Source organism: Macaca fascicularis, chromosome 1, assembly GCF_037993035.2.
Source record: "Macaca fascicularis isolate 582-1 chromosome 1, T2T-MFA8v1.1".
NCBI classification, from domain to species: domain Eukaryota; kingdom Metazoa; phylum Chordata; class Mammalia; order Primates; family Cercopithecidae; genus Macaca; species Macaca fascicularis.
In genome coordinates, this window is record NC_088375.1 from 173,852,283 (window position 1) to 173,867,495 (window position 15,213).

The following is a 15,213-nucleotide window of genomic DNA, read 5'->3' on the forward strand; positions in this document are numbered from 1 at the left end:
AACTAAAAGATAGTGTGTGCGGGTCTTTTCCACTCAGAGCTAGAGTGCCTAAGAGACGGAAAACCTGCTCTGATATTTAAACGGAGAAAAGTTAGATGGGAGCTGTGGGTCCCCTGATGGAAAATAGGGAGTGGGGACCCAGAGTTCTCTCACAGGTGACTTTAGGCAATCCAATTAATTGGCCAGGACTGGCATTCACTCAGGGCTTGCTTCTCCCCAGTGCCCAACACGCGTCCTCAGAAAATACCACAGCCAGAGAAAACTATACACCCCACAGTCCCTGAAAACAAAAGTAAGGGGGATGTGAAACTGGAGAGAGGGGGCAAAACCTGAGGGCCGGGACCAATGCCTCATTTTTTCCCCCAAGACTGACTTGGCTAAAATATCCACCTCCACCTTACAACTGATACTCTTTAAAAAAGAATTAAAAACAAAAAAAAAAGAAAACCCCAAATACTGTCCCATGGAAAACGAGGGGAGGCATTCCTGAAAACTCAAGTCGCAGAGTGGCAGAGAGAGGATGGCAAGAGGCAGCAGTGTGAGGCTGCCTCACTGAATAGTGTGAAAAAAATCAAATGTGAGTTTGATGAATGTGAGGTCTGGGACATTTTGTCAAAGAGGGAGGGAAAGTAGAAAAGGAAAAAAAAAAAAAAAAAAAAAAAAAAGCAGCCCCGGCTGCCAACTCACCATCCACCAAGTTCTGGCCGAGATGTCGTAGCAGAGCTGCCATTTGATGGAGCCGTCGGAAGCTTTCCCTGCCATTACGCTGTCAGCAAGCTTCATCTGATGCTAACTCACGGGAGATAAGACACCTAATTGAGAAAACATTTGCAGTGGCATGTGGGGCAACATGTAGTCCGGTCCATACCATATGGAATCATGGGTAAAAAAAAAATCTCCTTGACAATGAACCAATCTCTCACAGACCCAGTGGCAAGGTGAAGTGGAGATGAAAAGTCTTCTGCTCCTAGCACTGTCTTCTCCTCTCTCCTTTTTAAAAAACAAGAGCCCACTGCTACACATCAAAGGGAGGTGGTTAAAATTAGGGCTTCATCACTCAGATGATTTTGGTCTGCAGGGTTTTTCCTTTCCTTCCAACAACCAATCCCCCCCCTCTTTTTTTTTTTTTTTTTTTTAAGGAGAATAAAGAGATTTAATAGGACAAAGGCAGGTAGTGGACTGCGGAGGGAGATCGCCACAGGCTATTAGCCTAAAATTTCTGCTTGACAGATGGAACTGCTTAGAGACTATCATGCAATGTTTTGGGCTTTTTCCCCCCTATTCACCCCCCCTTCTTCGACTTTAAGTCTGATTCAGTATCTGTTTTTCACAGCCACTTTTCTCAAGAACGTGAGCTGTGCATTTAAAAAAATGTTTAGTTCAGTTTTGCTGTCTTACACATCTCTGTTGGAAAAGTCTCAAACTAAATCTGGGAACAACTGAACAGGTTTTCCAAGGAGTTAAAAAAAATTTCCAGGAAAAAATATTTCTCTTTCCTTACTTTATTTTTTAAAAATTAACTCATTAGTTAATTTAGTCATGAAGGAAGATAAACGAGAGATGGCAGCATTCAAGTCTCTTGATTTTTGGTTTGGCTGGCATTGTGTTTAGATGTATGTTTTTATGTGAGTAAATAAATACGTTACTGATATTTTACAAGTTCTAACCTATGCTGGGCTAGGCACCACCGATATTTTTTGGTGTCTTTTTAAATAAATTAATTTTGGACTTTTCCATTCTTTGTAAACAAAGCAATCAGTCATTATCAATTCGGATTAGCACAATTCAGGCTAAACTTGACATGAGCTCTTCCTTAATCAGAGAAAGTCACTTCTGATTTCCTTACTGTAACCTAGCCATCTTCTTCACAGGGGTTTTTAACCACACATCCTGTCTTTAGTATGGAAAAGTAGACCGCAACATGGACCTACCAATAAGAATGTTTGTAAAAATAATTTTTTTTTTTAAAGTGAGAAAAAGTCCAGACAATTGCTGCATTTCAAGTCATTTTACTTAGGACTAAGAAGGAGAAAGAAGCAGAGAGAATGACTTGTATTCGTTATATTCTTTCAAATTGTGTAACATTAGGAACTGCAGAAATACCTTTATCAGGGTACCAAACACGTCCTAATTTTTGTGGATGTGCACCAAATGCATCCTCTTTTTTTCTGAATATAAGCGATCCTTTGATTTCCAAGAACCTACAGTTTTCTCTGGTATGGGCCTTCAATATAGGTACTCCAAAGTATGGGAGAATCTGTCCATCACTATTTCTCAGGGCTATCGAACTGTGATTATTTAAAAAGTTGTGCGTTTACTGCCTAATTTTCCAGTGGATTTTTTGTTCTGGTCATGTTTTTGACTGAATAATATTTAGATAAACTTGTTTAGAGCATATTTTAAGTTCAAAAGAGGTAAATTTGGTGCATTTTGCTTTCCTATTTCTGATCTCTTCTTTAGTAGGTATTATTTTAACCATTTAGCACGCTTTTTTGACAAAAATAACTGTATTAAGGCAAATTTTATCCTGTTGCACCAAAAATATTTCTAATTTAAAGCATGATGCACAGGCTGCTTCTAGGAATGAACCACAAATACAACAAATATGGCATTTTTTTCCCTTTCTCATTCTTTATTGTCATGGGATTTCTTCTAATAATATTGGGGTGAGAGGTGGTAGCCAGAATTATTATCAAATGTAAACATTGCCGTCACTCTTAGGAAGTATCTTTGTATACTTTATTACCTTGGTGTCACCTGTCTTTTCAGAAGAAGAGTCTGCAGTAGCGCAGGAAATGTTGTTAGCTTGTGTCTAACAAATACAAATGGACCTACTACCAGAAACTTGCCCTGAGCTTGCCAATGAAAACATTTATTGCCATGTGTAACTGCAGCATCATTAAAATTATTTAGTCTTTCTTGAGTTTATCATTTAGAGAAAGATAAGGAAAAAAGTTGGAAATTCTATGTAAAATGTAAAATATCATCAACCAAACAAAAAAGGAGGAAAAAAAAAAAAGAAGAAGAAAAGAAACGAAGTAGCATTCTGTCTTTGAATCAACCAACCTCTGATTCTACTTCATCCATTCCTACTTGCCTCTGACAAGCAGACAAAACAAAATTTCCTTGTTTTAGGGTCTCCTCCGCTTTCTCCCAGGACATACAGGCACGTGGACATCTTGAACTTGTGGGTCCACAGCTTTACAATTTCTGAGTTTATCCTGCAGCAACCTCTGAAGTTGGAGCTGTTTCTTGTCTGAGTCGCTGCATGTTTGAGCCTCAGAACACCCTATGCATGCCCATTATTTATGAATGAATGGAGCACAAGGTAAGCTGGATTCCAGATTTCTCTCTGTGAATGATAGAATAGCCGGGAAGATTTTGCAGGAGAGGGCGCATAGTTTGAACAAAAAAATGATAAATATTATTGGATAATAGTATTTTAAATCCAGAACAATTAGGTGCATTTAACTTTATCATTGTTCTCTAAGAGGCTGGTGGAAGCTGTCCTTCCCATGCAGCAATCAATCTTTTCACAGTGTGGCCCTTTGTTAATAGCCTTAAAACAAGATTAAATAAAACATGTTAAATATTGCAATTATTGTGGGAAATAAAATTATTTGGTGAGCATAATGGGGAGCAATTCAAGCATTTAACATGATCCAGGAAATGCTACTCCAAACAATTGCATTTGCTTTATGCATTTTTCCCCTTTGATTGCTGACAGATGCCTTTTTGGAAACAAACATCTAAATGGTTTGCCTTCAGTTAGAAAAAAAAATATAACAGAAAGCGGCTACATGTTTTGAATTTAACTCTTGTCATTTGAATACTTCTTCCCACTGCACATGAATGAATCCAAGGCAAAAACAGCGCTCTCATCAAGAAATAAGCCCATCAAAATTTGGCCTTTCTTATTTCCTTTCAGTATATTTTATAAGAAGTGGGACTTCCCCTAGATAGGGAGTCAGGTGATGAGGACTATTTCCTGAGTGACAATGGGGAAGCATTAGAAAGGGAATTGTGTCCTTATAACATGAAGCCTCAGGCAAAATGCAAGTCGCTTTCCAGCCTCATTCAGGTCATCATCACCAGTGCTCCCTTAATAAGCTATCCCCTTTTGTTGAATGGGAAGAACCCAAGAAAACTCAGAGGATGGTGAATTTCCATCTGTGTCATTGCTGCAGTGCATTTGGATAAAGGCCTCGAAGACTCTGCTGTCAACAGGTGTACAATACAAATACCGAGGAGAGGTTTTGGTTTTTGTTATATATTGCTAAAAGGAGATATAATATGGAATATTCGTGATTTTCAGAGCCTGGGCCATAGAGAGATTGAGAGCACTGCTTCTGCAATCCAGTTGTCCATATCCAGGCTCTCTTGGTTACTGTGTGACCTCTCCCAGGTTACTTAACCACTCTGATTCTGTGTCCTATCATAATTAGGAAAATGAAGATAATAATCGTTATTAAGTGTGTGTGTGTGTGTGTGTGTGTGTGTAGTGTAGTTAGAAGCAAAAAAAATGCATAAGGTACATATTTCCTGATATGTAATGAGTGCTCAACTAAAGTTATTGTGCTGTTATTGATGTCTTGTTACAATTATTCCCCTGTTGAGGGAAGCCCCCTTTCTTGCCCCTTCTGGTCCTGTGCTGTGAGAGTCAGTTGGATCCCTTCCCTCTGTTCTTCCATAATAACCTGTGCCTTGCTCCATTGCAGCTATTAGCACCTTCTTCTGGAATCATCTGCCTCCTAGTCTGTTTTTCCTCCTGGACCTTGAGATCCTTTTTTTTTTTTTGAGACGGAGTCTCGCTCTGTTGCCCAGGCTGGAGTGCAGTGGCCTGATCGCCATTTACTGCAAGCTCTGTCTCCCGAGTTCACACCATTCTCCTGCCTCAGCCTCCTGAGTAGCTGGGAATACAGGCGCGCACCACCACGCCCAGCTAATTTTTTTGTTGTTGTATTCGTAGTAGAGATGGGGTTTCACCGTGTTAGCCAGGATGGTCTCAATCTCCTGACCTTGTGATCCGCCCGCCTTGGCCTCCCAAAGGACCTTGAGATTCTTAAGGGCAGGGACTGTATCTTGCCCATCTGAGTAGCTATAAGGCCAAGCACAGTGCTGGGCAGAGTAGGGGCTTCCTACACAGAGAATGAGAATAAAAACTCACAGGACATTAGCCGCTTTGAAATTCACATTATTCTATTTACACAGCCTTGTCTTTTACCTTGGCTCAAGCTATTGCCCTCCTTGGACATGATCTCCCTTTCCAAGGTAACACCCTCCTTAGGACGCCAGCTCACAGTGACCCCTAGCACCTTTGGTGCCCTGCTGCCTTCCTTATCTGCACCATCCATTAGTACTTTGCATCAACTGATTGTATTATTATTTGTCTTTGATGAAAATGTGTCTTTCATTCATTTATTCACCCATTTAATAGCAACGTATGTGATGCAGGCACTAAAACTTATTTTCTCTTTCTTTTCAAGTGCTGTTTCTAGGACCATTGGAAATTTGAAAGTCTAGGAGAAGAGCAATTTGATTTCGTATGTAACAGCTCATGTTTACTGAGTGTTTCCTCTTGGCCAGGCACTGTTCTAAGATCTTTATGTGTGTTTTGTTTTTCCTTGTGAGTCCTTATGAGGTAGGACCTATTATTAACTCCATTTTACAAAGAGGATAACAGACTCCAAGAGATGAAGTTTGCTTAGGGCTCCAGAGATAGTGACAGAAGGAGGATTGAAGCCTAGGAATAATGACTTCAGAGCTTCACCTCTCTGGTGTTGCCTCCTGAACCAAAAACGGAGAGAAGTAACAGGATTTAGCACCTGCTACATGTCATACAGTTTTTAAAGGTACTTTTGGGTATCATTTAACCTTCACAACAACCATAGGAGGTTGTTATTATGATTTTTAACTTGCATATCAGGGTCGAAAAGGTAAGAGTCTTGGCTAAAGACACACGCTACAGAACAAGAGCCAAGATTCAACCCTATGTCTGTATAATAAAAAGCCATGCTTTTGCTGTTCCAACCAGCTTGTTCTCAGAAGATAATTTTTATTTTTTATTCATTTTTTTGGAGATAAGATTTATCTGTCACCCAGGCTGGAGTACAGTGGTCTCGAACTCCTGGGCTCAACTGATGTTCCTACCTCAGCCTCCCAAGTAGCTGGGACCACAGGTGTGCACCACCACACCTGGCTAATTGATTTTGTTTTTTTGTTTTTTTTTTAGAGAGACGGGTGCTTGCTTTGTTACCCAGGCTGGTCTTGAACCCCTGGTCTCAAGTGATCTTCCTGCCTTGGATATTTTTTATTTTTCACGTAGAGTTGAATGTTGAGCTTAACAGATATGTATGGCTTTGAATCACCAGGCTCATGGAAAACATGAAATTAGAAATGTACCCTGTGGCTGAAGCTGCAGAAACATTCAGTTTAGAGCAATGGGTATCCAAGATTAAAAAGAAAGAAAAGATCACGCCTGTAATCCCAGCACTTTGGGAGGCCGAGGTGGGCGGATCACGAGGTCAGGAGATCGAGACCATCCTGGCTAACAAGGTGAAACCCCGTCTCTACCAAAAATTCAAAAAATTAGCTGGGCGCGGTGGCAGGCACCTGTAGTCCCAGCTACTCGGGAGGCTGAGGCAGGAGAATGGCGTGAACCTGGGAGGCGGAGTTTGCAGTGAGCCGAGATCGCGCCACTGCACTCCAGCCTGGGCCACAGAGCCAGACTCCGTCGCAAAAAAAAAAAAAAAAAAAAAAAAAAAGAAAAGAATAGAACAGAATATAAAAGCTGTATTAAGAGGCATTTACTAGTGTTAACACCTAGATCTTTCCTCTAACCTTAATCAGGTGGAAAATCCTAAGATGGTGTTCAGGCCATCACCGTCTAAACCTTCAAGTCGGGACATATTCACATGTAAGTGTTGGGATAAAAAGAAGAATCAACACAAAAGGATGGAAAGTCTAGTTCCTCCAAAGCTCAGAAGAGTGTGAAGGTGTTTTGTGGGAGATTTATCCTTTTTTGATGAAGGCAGCAAAATCCTCTGCACAGGTACACATCATTACTGGGTGTGAGTGTGGTGACTTAAAGAAACCAGCATCCCAAGTCACCTGGCATGGTTTTCTCACTGTGTGACAAAAGTGAATGCTGCAAAGCTGAAAAGGGCAGAATTGAAGAAAATGCCAGAGGGTCCAGAGAGCCCCATCTACTTTAATAATTTGCCCAGAGATTGCCCAGATTTTTGATCAGCTATATATACATATACGTGGATATGGATATATATCTATCGCTCAATCAATCTATCTGTATTGTGCGAGGAAAATATTGATAATTTATTTTTGGCAGAGACTCACCCACAATGTCCTGCACAGAATCAGTTTTCTTCTTGGCGGCAGATCTTGTGCCTCATTTCCATTTAGAAATTCTTTGACTTTTACTTTCTTTGCATTTTCTGTTAACCGGCTGCCACCCAAGATTGGATGAAACCCTCTGCCCCCTGTTTAAAAAGAAAAAAAAAAGGAAAAAAAAAACCCACATACAACATAACCCTCTAATAAGTATATTCACAACTTCTATGCAAGACGCTTAAGAAAACTAAAGGTTAATATATTCTAACTAGATGTTGGGTATAGAATGTCAGATCTGTCAAATTTCATTATAACTTGCTGCTCATTGGAAAAGATTTGATTTCTTTTGCCACTGTCCTACTATGTTCAAGTCACAGACTGCCAGCAGCAGCCCACAGAAGACCACAGGCTGGCAGTGAGCGGGCTCGAGTGGGAAACCAGCCGCAAGGACCATCTGTTTCCGATTTCTAGCTGAGCCAAGATGTGCAGTGAAGTGCATTCCATTCACCAGGCCAGCTTCTCCCCTGCTCAAGTTATTAGTGTTACAAGTGAAATTGTCTTTTCCAAACAGCAGGGGAGCTATAATCCTTATGGAACAGGACACTTTAAAACACACACACACACATACATGCGCACACACACACACACACCATTCAGACATCTTTTGTTAAAGTTGTGGGGAAGGCTGCTTGTAAATTTAATTACAGCCTTCATGGGGTTTATAAAGTATGTTTTATTAAGCATGATAACCTCTGAGGCAGCAGCCTATACATTGGCCTCATTTAGTGTAATTGAATGATCAAATATCTTTAGGATGCTTTTTGTGGCCATGCTTAAAAATGATAAGAAGGATGTATTTAAACCATCTTAAAATGAAATGGCTTTCAAAAGCATAATGAGTTTTAGGAATAATCAATGGAAACCCTTGCCCAGCTGGCCCAAGTGAGCCAATCTCATGCGTGTTGACAGTGCTGAGGCTTGTCAGCCAGCTATTAAATCCCAAGGTGGCCAAATGACTCATATCACCATGTAAGTTGGGAGACCATAATGAGCTACATGTTTATTATTTGAGATTGATCTTCTGCCTGTCTCAAGATGAATAATTTTTAGAAAAATTTGGAGGTGAAGTAGCAAGGCCGATTGCATGACAGTGTGATAGAAGTAGCAACAGGAGAAGTCAAGAGACCTTACTTAAGTAATGTTATAAACATGTATTTAGTAACAGGTACTTGCCATCACACTAGATGTTCAGGATGTGAAGAAGAAAGCAACAGGGACTGCCCTCAAGGAGCTCCCAACTCTCACTGAGGAGACAGAGGAGCAGGCAAGTACATTACAGTGTGACAGAACCACGCTGGGGTTCTAGTATTGGTTCTTCCACATGCTCGCTGCTTGACTCCCAGTTGTCACACCCTCTCTGCAGGCTACATCTGAAATGGGGATGGCGATGGCAGACTTTCAGGGACTGTTGTCAGAAGTAAATGAACTATAATCCACATGAGAGGACGAGAGTCTTTGATAGGCACTTAACCAGTGCTCAATGTATGTTAGTTTCTATTTCCTTCTAGTTATTCTTTGAATATGTGATAACCTTGTAAATTATAGCAGGTTTCTCCTTTGTGGATGAGTGGCACATTGATCTAGAGAGTATGCCTCATTTGTGACTCCAGTACAGGTCAACCAGCCTTAGACCGCATATTCCCTAAGGGCAAGGACTGAAGAGGGTGCTATGCAGGGTCATGAATAATGAGATGCTTAATGTGAGCTTTTAGTTCATGGTGAATGACAAAATGATTTTTCCAAAATTGAACTTTTTTTTCTTTTCTTTTAAATGTTAAAAATTTTAAAATTTAATAACTTACAGTATTTTTACATAATTTTCTTGCTTTTCAACAATAGTATGCAACTCATAAAGAAATAAAGATCTAAGGAGCACAAAGATACGTGTATGTGATTTAAAAGAAGCATTTCAAATAAACAGGAAAAAAATTACTTTCTTATTTAATACCATATCTATTGTCTTCATCATAACAGAAATCTATAATAATAAGAACTAGAACTATCACAGCACCTCTCATCTGCTGACACTGTGTTAAACACTATACATCCATCACTTCATTTAATCTTCACAATTCTGTGAGGTGGATACTATGATTGACTTTATCTCCATATTAAAGACAAGGAAACGGAAGCTTAGAGACATTAAGAAATTTCGGCTGAGCACAGTGGCTCACACCTGTAATCTCAGCAATTTGTGAGGCCGAGGTGGGTGGATCATGAGGTCAAGAGATCGAGACCATCCTGACCAACACGGTGAAACCCCATCTGTACTAAAAGTACAAAAAAAATTAACTGGGTGTAGTGGTGCACACATGTAGTCCCAGCTACTCGGGAGGCTGAGGCAGGAGAATCGCCTGAACCCGGGAGGTGGAGGTTGCAGTGAGCCGAGATCACACCACTGCACTCCAGCCTGGCGACAGAACGAGACTCTGTCTCAAACAAAACAAAACAAAACAAAACAAAAATTTAAAAAAACATGTATCACAAAAGAGAAAGGTGTGAGACTTGAGCAATCTACAAATTGGTAATAAAACATATAAAAAGATACTCTACCTAATTCAGAAATGTGCATTTGAAACAGTGAAATATAACTTTTCACTACAGGAATTTTATAAACTGCTAATGCCTAGTATGAGTGAAGGTATGGGGAGATGAACCCCTACATTCACTGCCAGAAGGACTGCAAACTGCAAACCAGGGAGCCCTTTCTACCTGGCCATCTACATTTTACATGGACTTACGTTTTGATTCTAACAATCTCATTTTTAGTCATTTTCTTAAGGAAATAATTTGACAATTACCAAGGATATATAAACATGGATGCTTACTGCAACTTTTTATATAAGAGTCGGAAACCATTATAACCTGAAAGTCCATCAGTAGAGAACTATAAATTACGAATGAATAAACTATGAATAGCAAATAAATTATGCTACATCTGTACAGTGGGTACTGTATTGCTACTGAAATAGCTGAATTAGATTCCTGCATCAAGACTTAAATAAATGCACTATAAATTTAGCAGGAAAGCAATTTATAGAAAAATATGTATAAATATCATGCCATTATAGAAAGACCCATGTAAAGTACATTTACACTTTCCTTTTCTCTTTCTTAACAGTGGCTATCTTTGGGTGTGTTGCAATTATTAAAGCCCTTTCCCTTTTTACATTTGTTAATTTTTTTTTCCTGTTTTCAAAAACAATTACAGGCCAGGTGCAGTGGCTTACGCCTGTAATCCCAGCACTTTGGGAGGCCAAGGCAGGTGGATCGCTTCATCACAAGAGATCAAGACCATCCTGGCCGATATGGTGAAACCCTGTCTCTACTAAAAATACAAAAATTAGCTGGGTGTGGTGGTGCACACCTGTTGTCCCAGCTACTTGGGAGGCCGAGGCAGGAGAATCGCTTGAACCCGGGAGGCGGAGGTTGCAGTGAGCCAAGAACACTACACTGCACTCCAGCCTGGCAACAGAGCGAGACTCCGTCTCTCCTCTTTCCAATAGCTTTTCTTCTAGTTGTTGTTCTTCAATAAAAGTGTCCTCCTCTTCCTCCTTCTGTGAGAGTCCTGAGTCTCTCAGTCGAGCAAGTTCCTGCCGACGTTTCTTTCGTTTCTCTGTCTTCAGGGCGGCCCTGTACTTTTTGTGGCTTGGTTTCTCTGGAAACATCATCTTCTCGGGCGCAGCCATCTTGCCGGCCCTTTTTTTTCTTTTCAAAGCAGAAATCACGTAATTTCATCTAAAATGAAGGGGGGGGGGAAATATGATATATGATAGAAATATGATAAAGCCTCTTATTTCGTATTTAAGAAAATGAAGCCCAGCAGAGAGAATTATCTGGGGTCACTGAGCAAGTTAGTGACAGAGATAGGGTTTCAACCTAGAGACCCAATTTTTGGTGTCTCTGTTTGCCACTTCACTGATTGTTTCACAGTGTTTGAAAGATGTGTTCAGGTAATTCAATTGCATTCAGATGCATGTGAGTCCCTGCTGCTGCTGCTTCTGCTGATTGTATTATAGACCCGGCAGTTGGATCATTGTACTTCACTTATGCTTACAGACAGAAATGGAGGTCATCTGGTAGAGTCCTCTTATTACATAGATAGGGAAGCTATGGGCCAGGGTCCCAGGTAGGTTCTCTGAAGGCAGACTTTGAGACTTGTATGAGAATTGTGAAGAGACTTGTATGAGAATTGCAAGAACTTTACTGGGATGAATCAGGATCAACACCTGCAGGTAAGTAAAGGAAGGAAAATTGGGCAGAGGGAGGAGATGGCTAGATGAAGTTCTAGCTAATCCTACAGGAAACGTGGAAACTGGAATGGCATTGCAGAACTGTCCCAAATTAGAGCAAGGGGATGAGGATATTGTACTCCTATAATGGCTCACCAGCAATTGAATGAGAGCTATTTCAGGGAAAAGGAAGAGACTCTGGGCTGGACAATGCTTTCCAAGCAAAGAAAAAGTGCAAAGGAGTTTCAGCTGAGAGCTGTCAGCTACTAATATTCCCAATAGGTGGGAGGGAATCTCCATGGTATGTCATAGGATCCACCTGTACCCAGAGAAATCAAATGACCTACTTAAAGTCAGTGGCAAATTTGGGCTTAGAATTTATGGTCCATAGCTCAACTCTTTTCTCCAATGACAGTGAGTAGGTTTCGTGCCCTGTTTGAACCTGGTAGATCCAGGAGTACTCCTTCTCCTTCAGAAACAACAGGGGATGGGGAAAGGAATATAAGGCAATGAGGGCAATGTTGGGCATTTCTTGGATTCTTCTTCAGTTGTCCAGTGATTGTCACCTTTCTTGGCAGATGCAAGAGTTCAGTGAATGAATAAAAGAGGTGTTTGGAGTGTGACTCTGAACACATCTCGTCAAATCTTTGAACCTTTAAAGAGTCTCGTGGTAGAAGCGGGTGTTGGCATCTCTCTGAGGCCTTGTACCTGTGAGGAAGAGGATTTGGGAGAGGGGAGAGGAAGCACAAGGCAGCAGTGGAGTGAACCACTGGTGTTTCTTATTCCACATGTTTTCATCTCAAAGAAACTCTCCCTTAGAGCACCCAGTCAAGAAAAGAAAAAAAGAGAAACCCCCAAATCTGAAACATTAACGGTGTGTGATGATTAAACTCTTTGCTTCAAAGGAATGCTTTGGAGAACAAACCCAAGCTTCCATAATCTCTTAAAAAGAGCAAATCTGTTTGATATGGAGCCGAAAGAAGGCTTTTAGAGTCCCTACCCCCTCATACCTCCACCTCCTGGCTCTTTAATTTCTTTTTCCTTTGTGTTCTCAATGGGATTCTTTTATTTGTTATAACATTTTAAAAAGAAGCCGTCTTAATTTTTGAGCCATTGTTATCTCGGCATTTCACTGGCAGTGAATATGATGTAAATGACTCAGGAATCCATGGGAACTCAGATTCTCTAGTTGGTATCTCTTCTCTGGTCCTTGGTGGGACAAGTCCAGGAGACTAGTTACTGCCTTATTCTTCATCGTCCCAACACAATGAACACACCCTTTTCCAGGGTATCATGGACTGACTCTCATGGGAAGTAGAAAAAGGGTTTCCACATCCATGTTTGGCAATTTTCCACCTTTTCCCTAATGGCCAGGTGTTAGCCAGGATGGTCTCAATCTCCTGACCTCGTGATCCACCCGTCTCGGCCTCCCAAAGTGCTGGGATTACAGGCATGAGTCACTGTGCCCAGCCCAAAATCTTCAAATTCTTAAACTCAATTCTACCTCTAGTATACTATCATACACATTGTTCAACCATTATGTACACAGATATATGTTCATTTTAGTATTATTTGAATGGTGAACAAATTTAGAAAAAAATCTTCTGCATGGCATGACTACTTCAGAGCATATTATGTAGCCATGAAAGAAAATGTTATTTACAAATGGAAAATGCTTATGCTATAATATTGTGAAAAAAGCATGATACAAAATTGGACATACAGAATGAGCACAATTTGGTGAAAAATAACAATCTGTTCTTTAAGAGACAGAAGACACATTCAAATGTTAAGAGTTGTTTATATAATTGGTAGGATTATAAGTTTTTCTCCTTTTTTGTTTCTGTGCAATTTCAAAAATTCTTTTAATAAATGTTAATAAATAATAAATAATGTTAGTAAAAGTTCATTAATACATAATGAAAACAAATTTGATATTAAAAAACCATTGAAACTGGAAATCTATTGACTGGTGATTAGTCTTAGAAACTCCCTCTCCTTCCGTAACTCAATTGCATGTACCTTCATCTGTTTCCTTTTATGGTTATCTGGGTGTTTTCCAGATTAGGCACAAGAGCTTTAATGAAAATGCAAAGAACACTGAGCTAGTAACCAGGAGATGTTGATTGTAGCCAGGGCCATGCCATTAACCCACCATGTGCTTCAGGGTGAATCCATTTTCCTCCCAGGGCCTCAGTTTCTTTATAAAATGAGGAGCTCTGGTTCCCTCCCATCCAACACAACTCAACACACACAGTTCTACTTTTATGGTTTTGTTATTGGGTTTACTGGAAAATTTTAAGTGAAAAATGATTCCTCTGTTACTTAAAGTTTTAAAAACCATTGGAATGGATGATCTAGATTAGTATAGATGACTAACTGCTTTTAGATTTTAGCTATGTTTATATCTCTCTTTAAAAATTTATTTTTTATTGTATTGAAAAACATAAAATCTGCCTTATTAACCATTTTTAAGTGTACAGCACAGTATTGTGAACTATACACACATTGTTGTACAGCAGATCTCTAGAACTTTTTCATCTTGCATGACTGAAACTCTATGACTATAGATTAGCAACTCCCCATTTTTTCCTAACCCCATCCACTGGCAGCCACCATTCTACCTGTGTCTAAAGGTTTGACTACTTTAGATATCTTGGATAAGTGGCATCATGCAGTATTTGCCCTTCTGTGACTAGCTTATTTCACTTAGCACAATGTCTTCAAGGTTCATCTTTTTAAAGCCTGAATAATATTCCACTGTATGTTTATATCACATTTTCTTTATCCATTCACCCATAGATAGACATTTAGGTTGTTTCCACCTTTTGGCTATTGTGAATAATGATGCAATAAACATGAGAGTGCAAATATTTTTGGGATCCTGATTTCAATTATTTTGGATGAATACCCCAAAGTGGATTGCTGAATGATATGGTAATTTTGTTTTTAATTTTTTGAGGTACCTCCATGCTGTTTTCTATAGCAACTATACCATTTTACATTTCTACCAATAATGCACAAGGGTTCCAATTTTTCAGCATCCTTGCCAGCACTTGTTATTATTTTTTAAAAAATAATGGCCATCCTAACAGGTGTGAGTGATACCTCATTGTGGTTTTGATTTGCATTTCCCTGATGATCAGTGATGTTGAACATTTCTCATGTACCTGCTGGCCATTTGTATGTCTTTGGAGAAATGTCTAATGAAGTACTTTGCTCACCTTTTAATTGGCTTTTTTTTTTTTGGTGGTGTTGTTCTTGAGTTGTAGGAGTTCCTTATATATTTTGAATATTAACCCCTTTTAAGTTATATAGTTTGCAAATATTTTCTTTCATTCTGTAGGTTGTCTTCTTACTCTATTCATTCTTTCTTTTGCAGTGAAGAAGATTTTTAGCTTCATGCAGCCCTACTTGTCTATTTTTTGCTTGTGCTTTTGGTGTCATATCCAAACAATCATTGCCAAGATCAATGTTATGAAGTTTTCCACTATGTTTTCTCTTAGAAATTTCATAGTTTCAGGTCTTACATTTAAGTCTTTAAGCCATTTTGAGTACATTTTTGTGTATGGTG

General features: G+C 39.6%; 1 protein-coding gene and 1 long non-coding RNA gene across 13 annotated transcripts in view; one reads left to right on the forward strand and one right to left on the reverse strand.

The window, feature by feature from the left end:
- Positions 1 to 11,102, reverse strand: part of NFIA (nuclear factor I A) — a 607,688-nt gene extending 596,586 nt beyond the window's left edge. For all 5 annotated transcript variants that reach the window (XM_045386128.3, XM_074005410.1, XM_065521609.2 and 2 more), the window contains exon 1: positions 688 to 11,102. In XM_045386128.3, coding sequence (XP_045242063.1) covers positions 688 to 783 — 96 coding nt within the window. In that variant the 5' untranslated portion in view covers positions 784 to 11,102. The remainder of the gene's footprint in view (positions 1 to 687) is intronic.
- Positions 1 to 15,213, forward strand: part of LOC107127321 (uncharacterized) — a 415,876-nt gene that overhangs the window by 219,390 nt on the left and 181,273 nt on the right. The gene's annotated exons all lie outside the window — the stretch shown is intronic.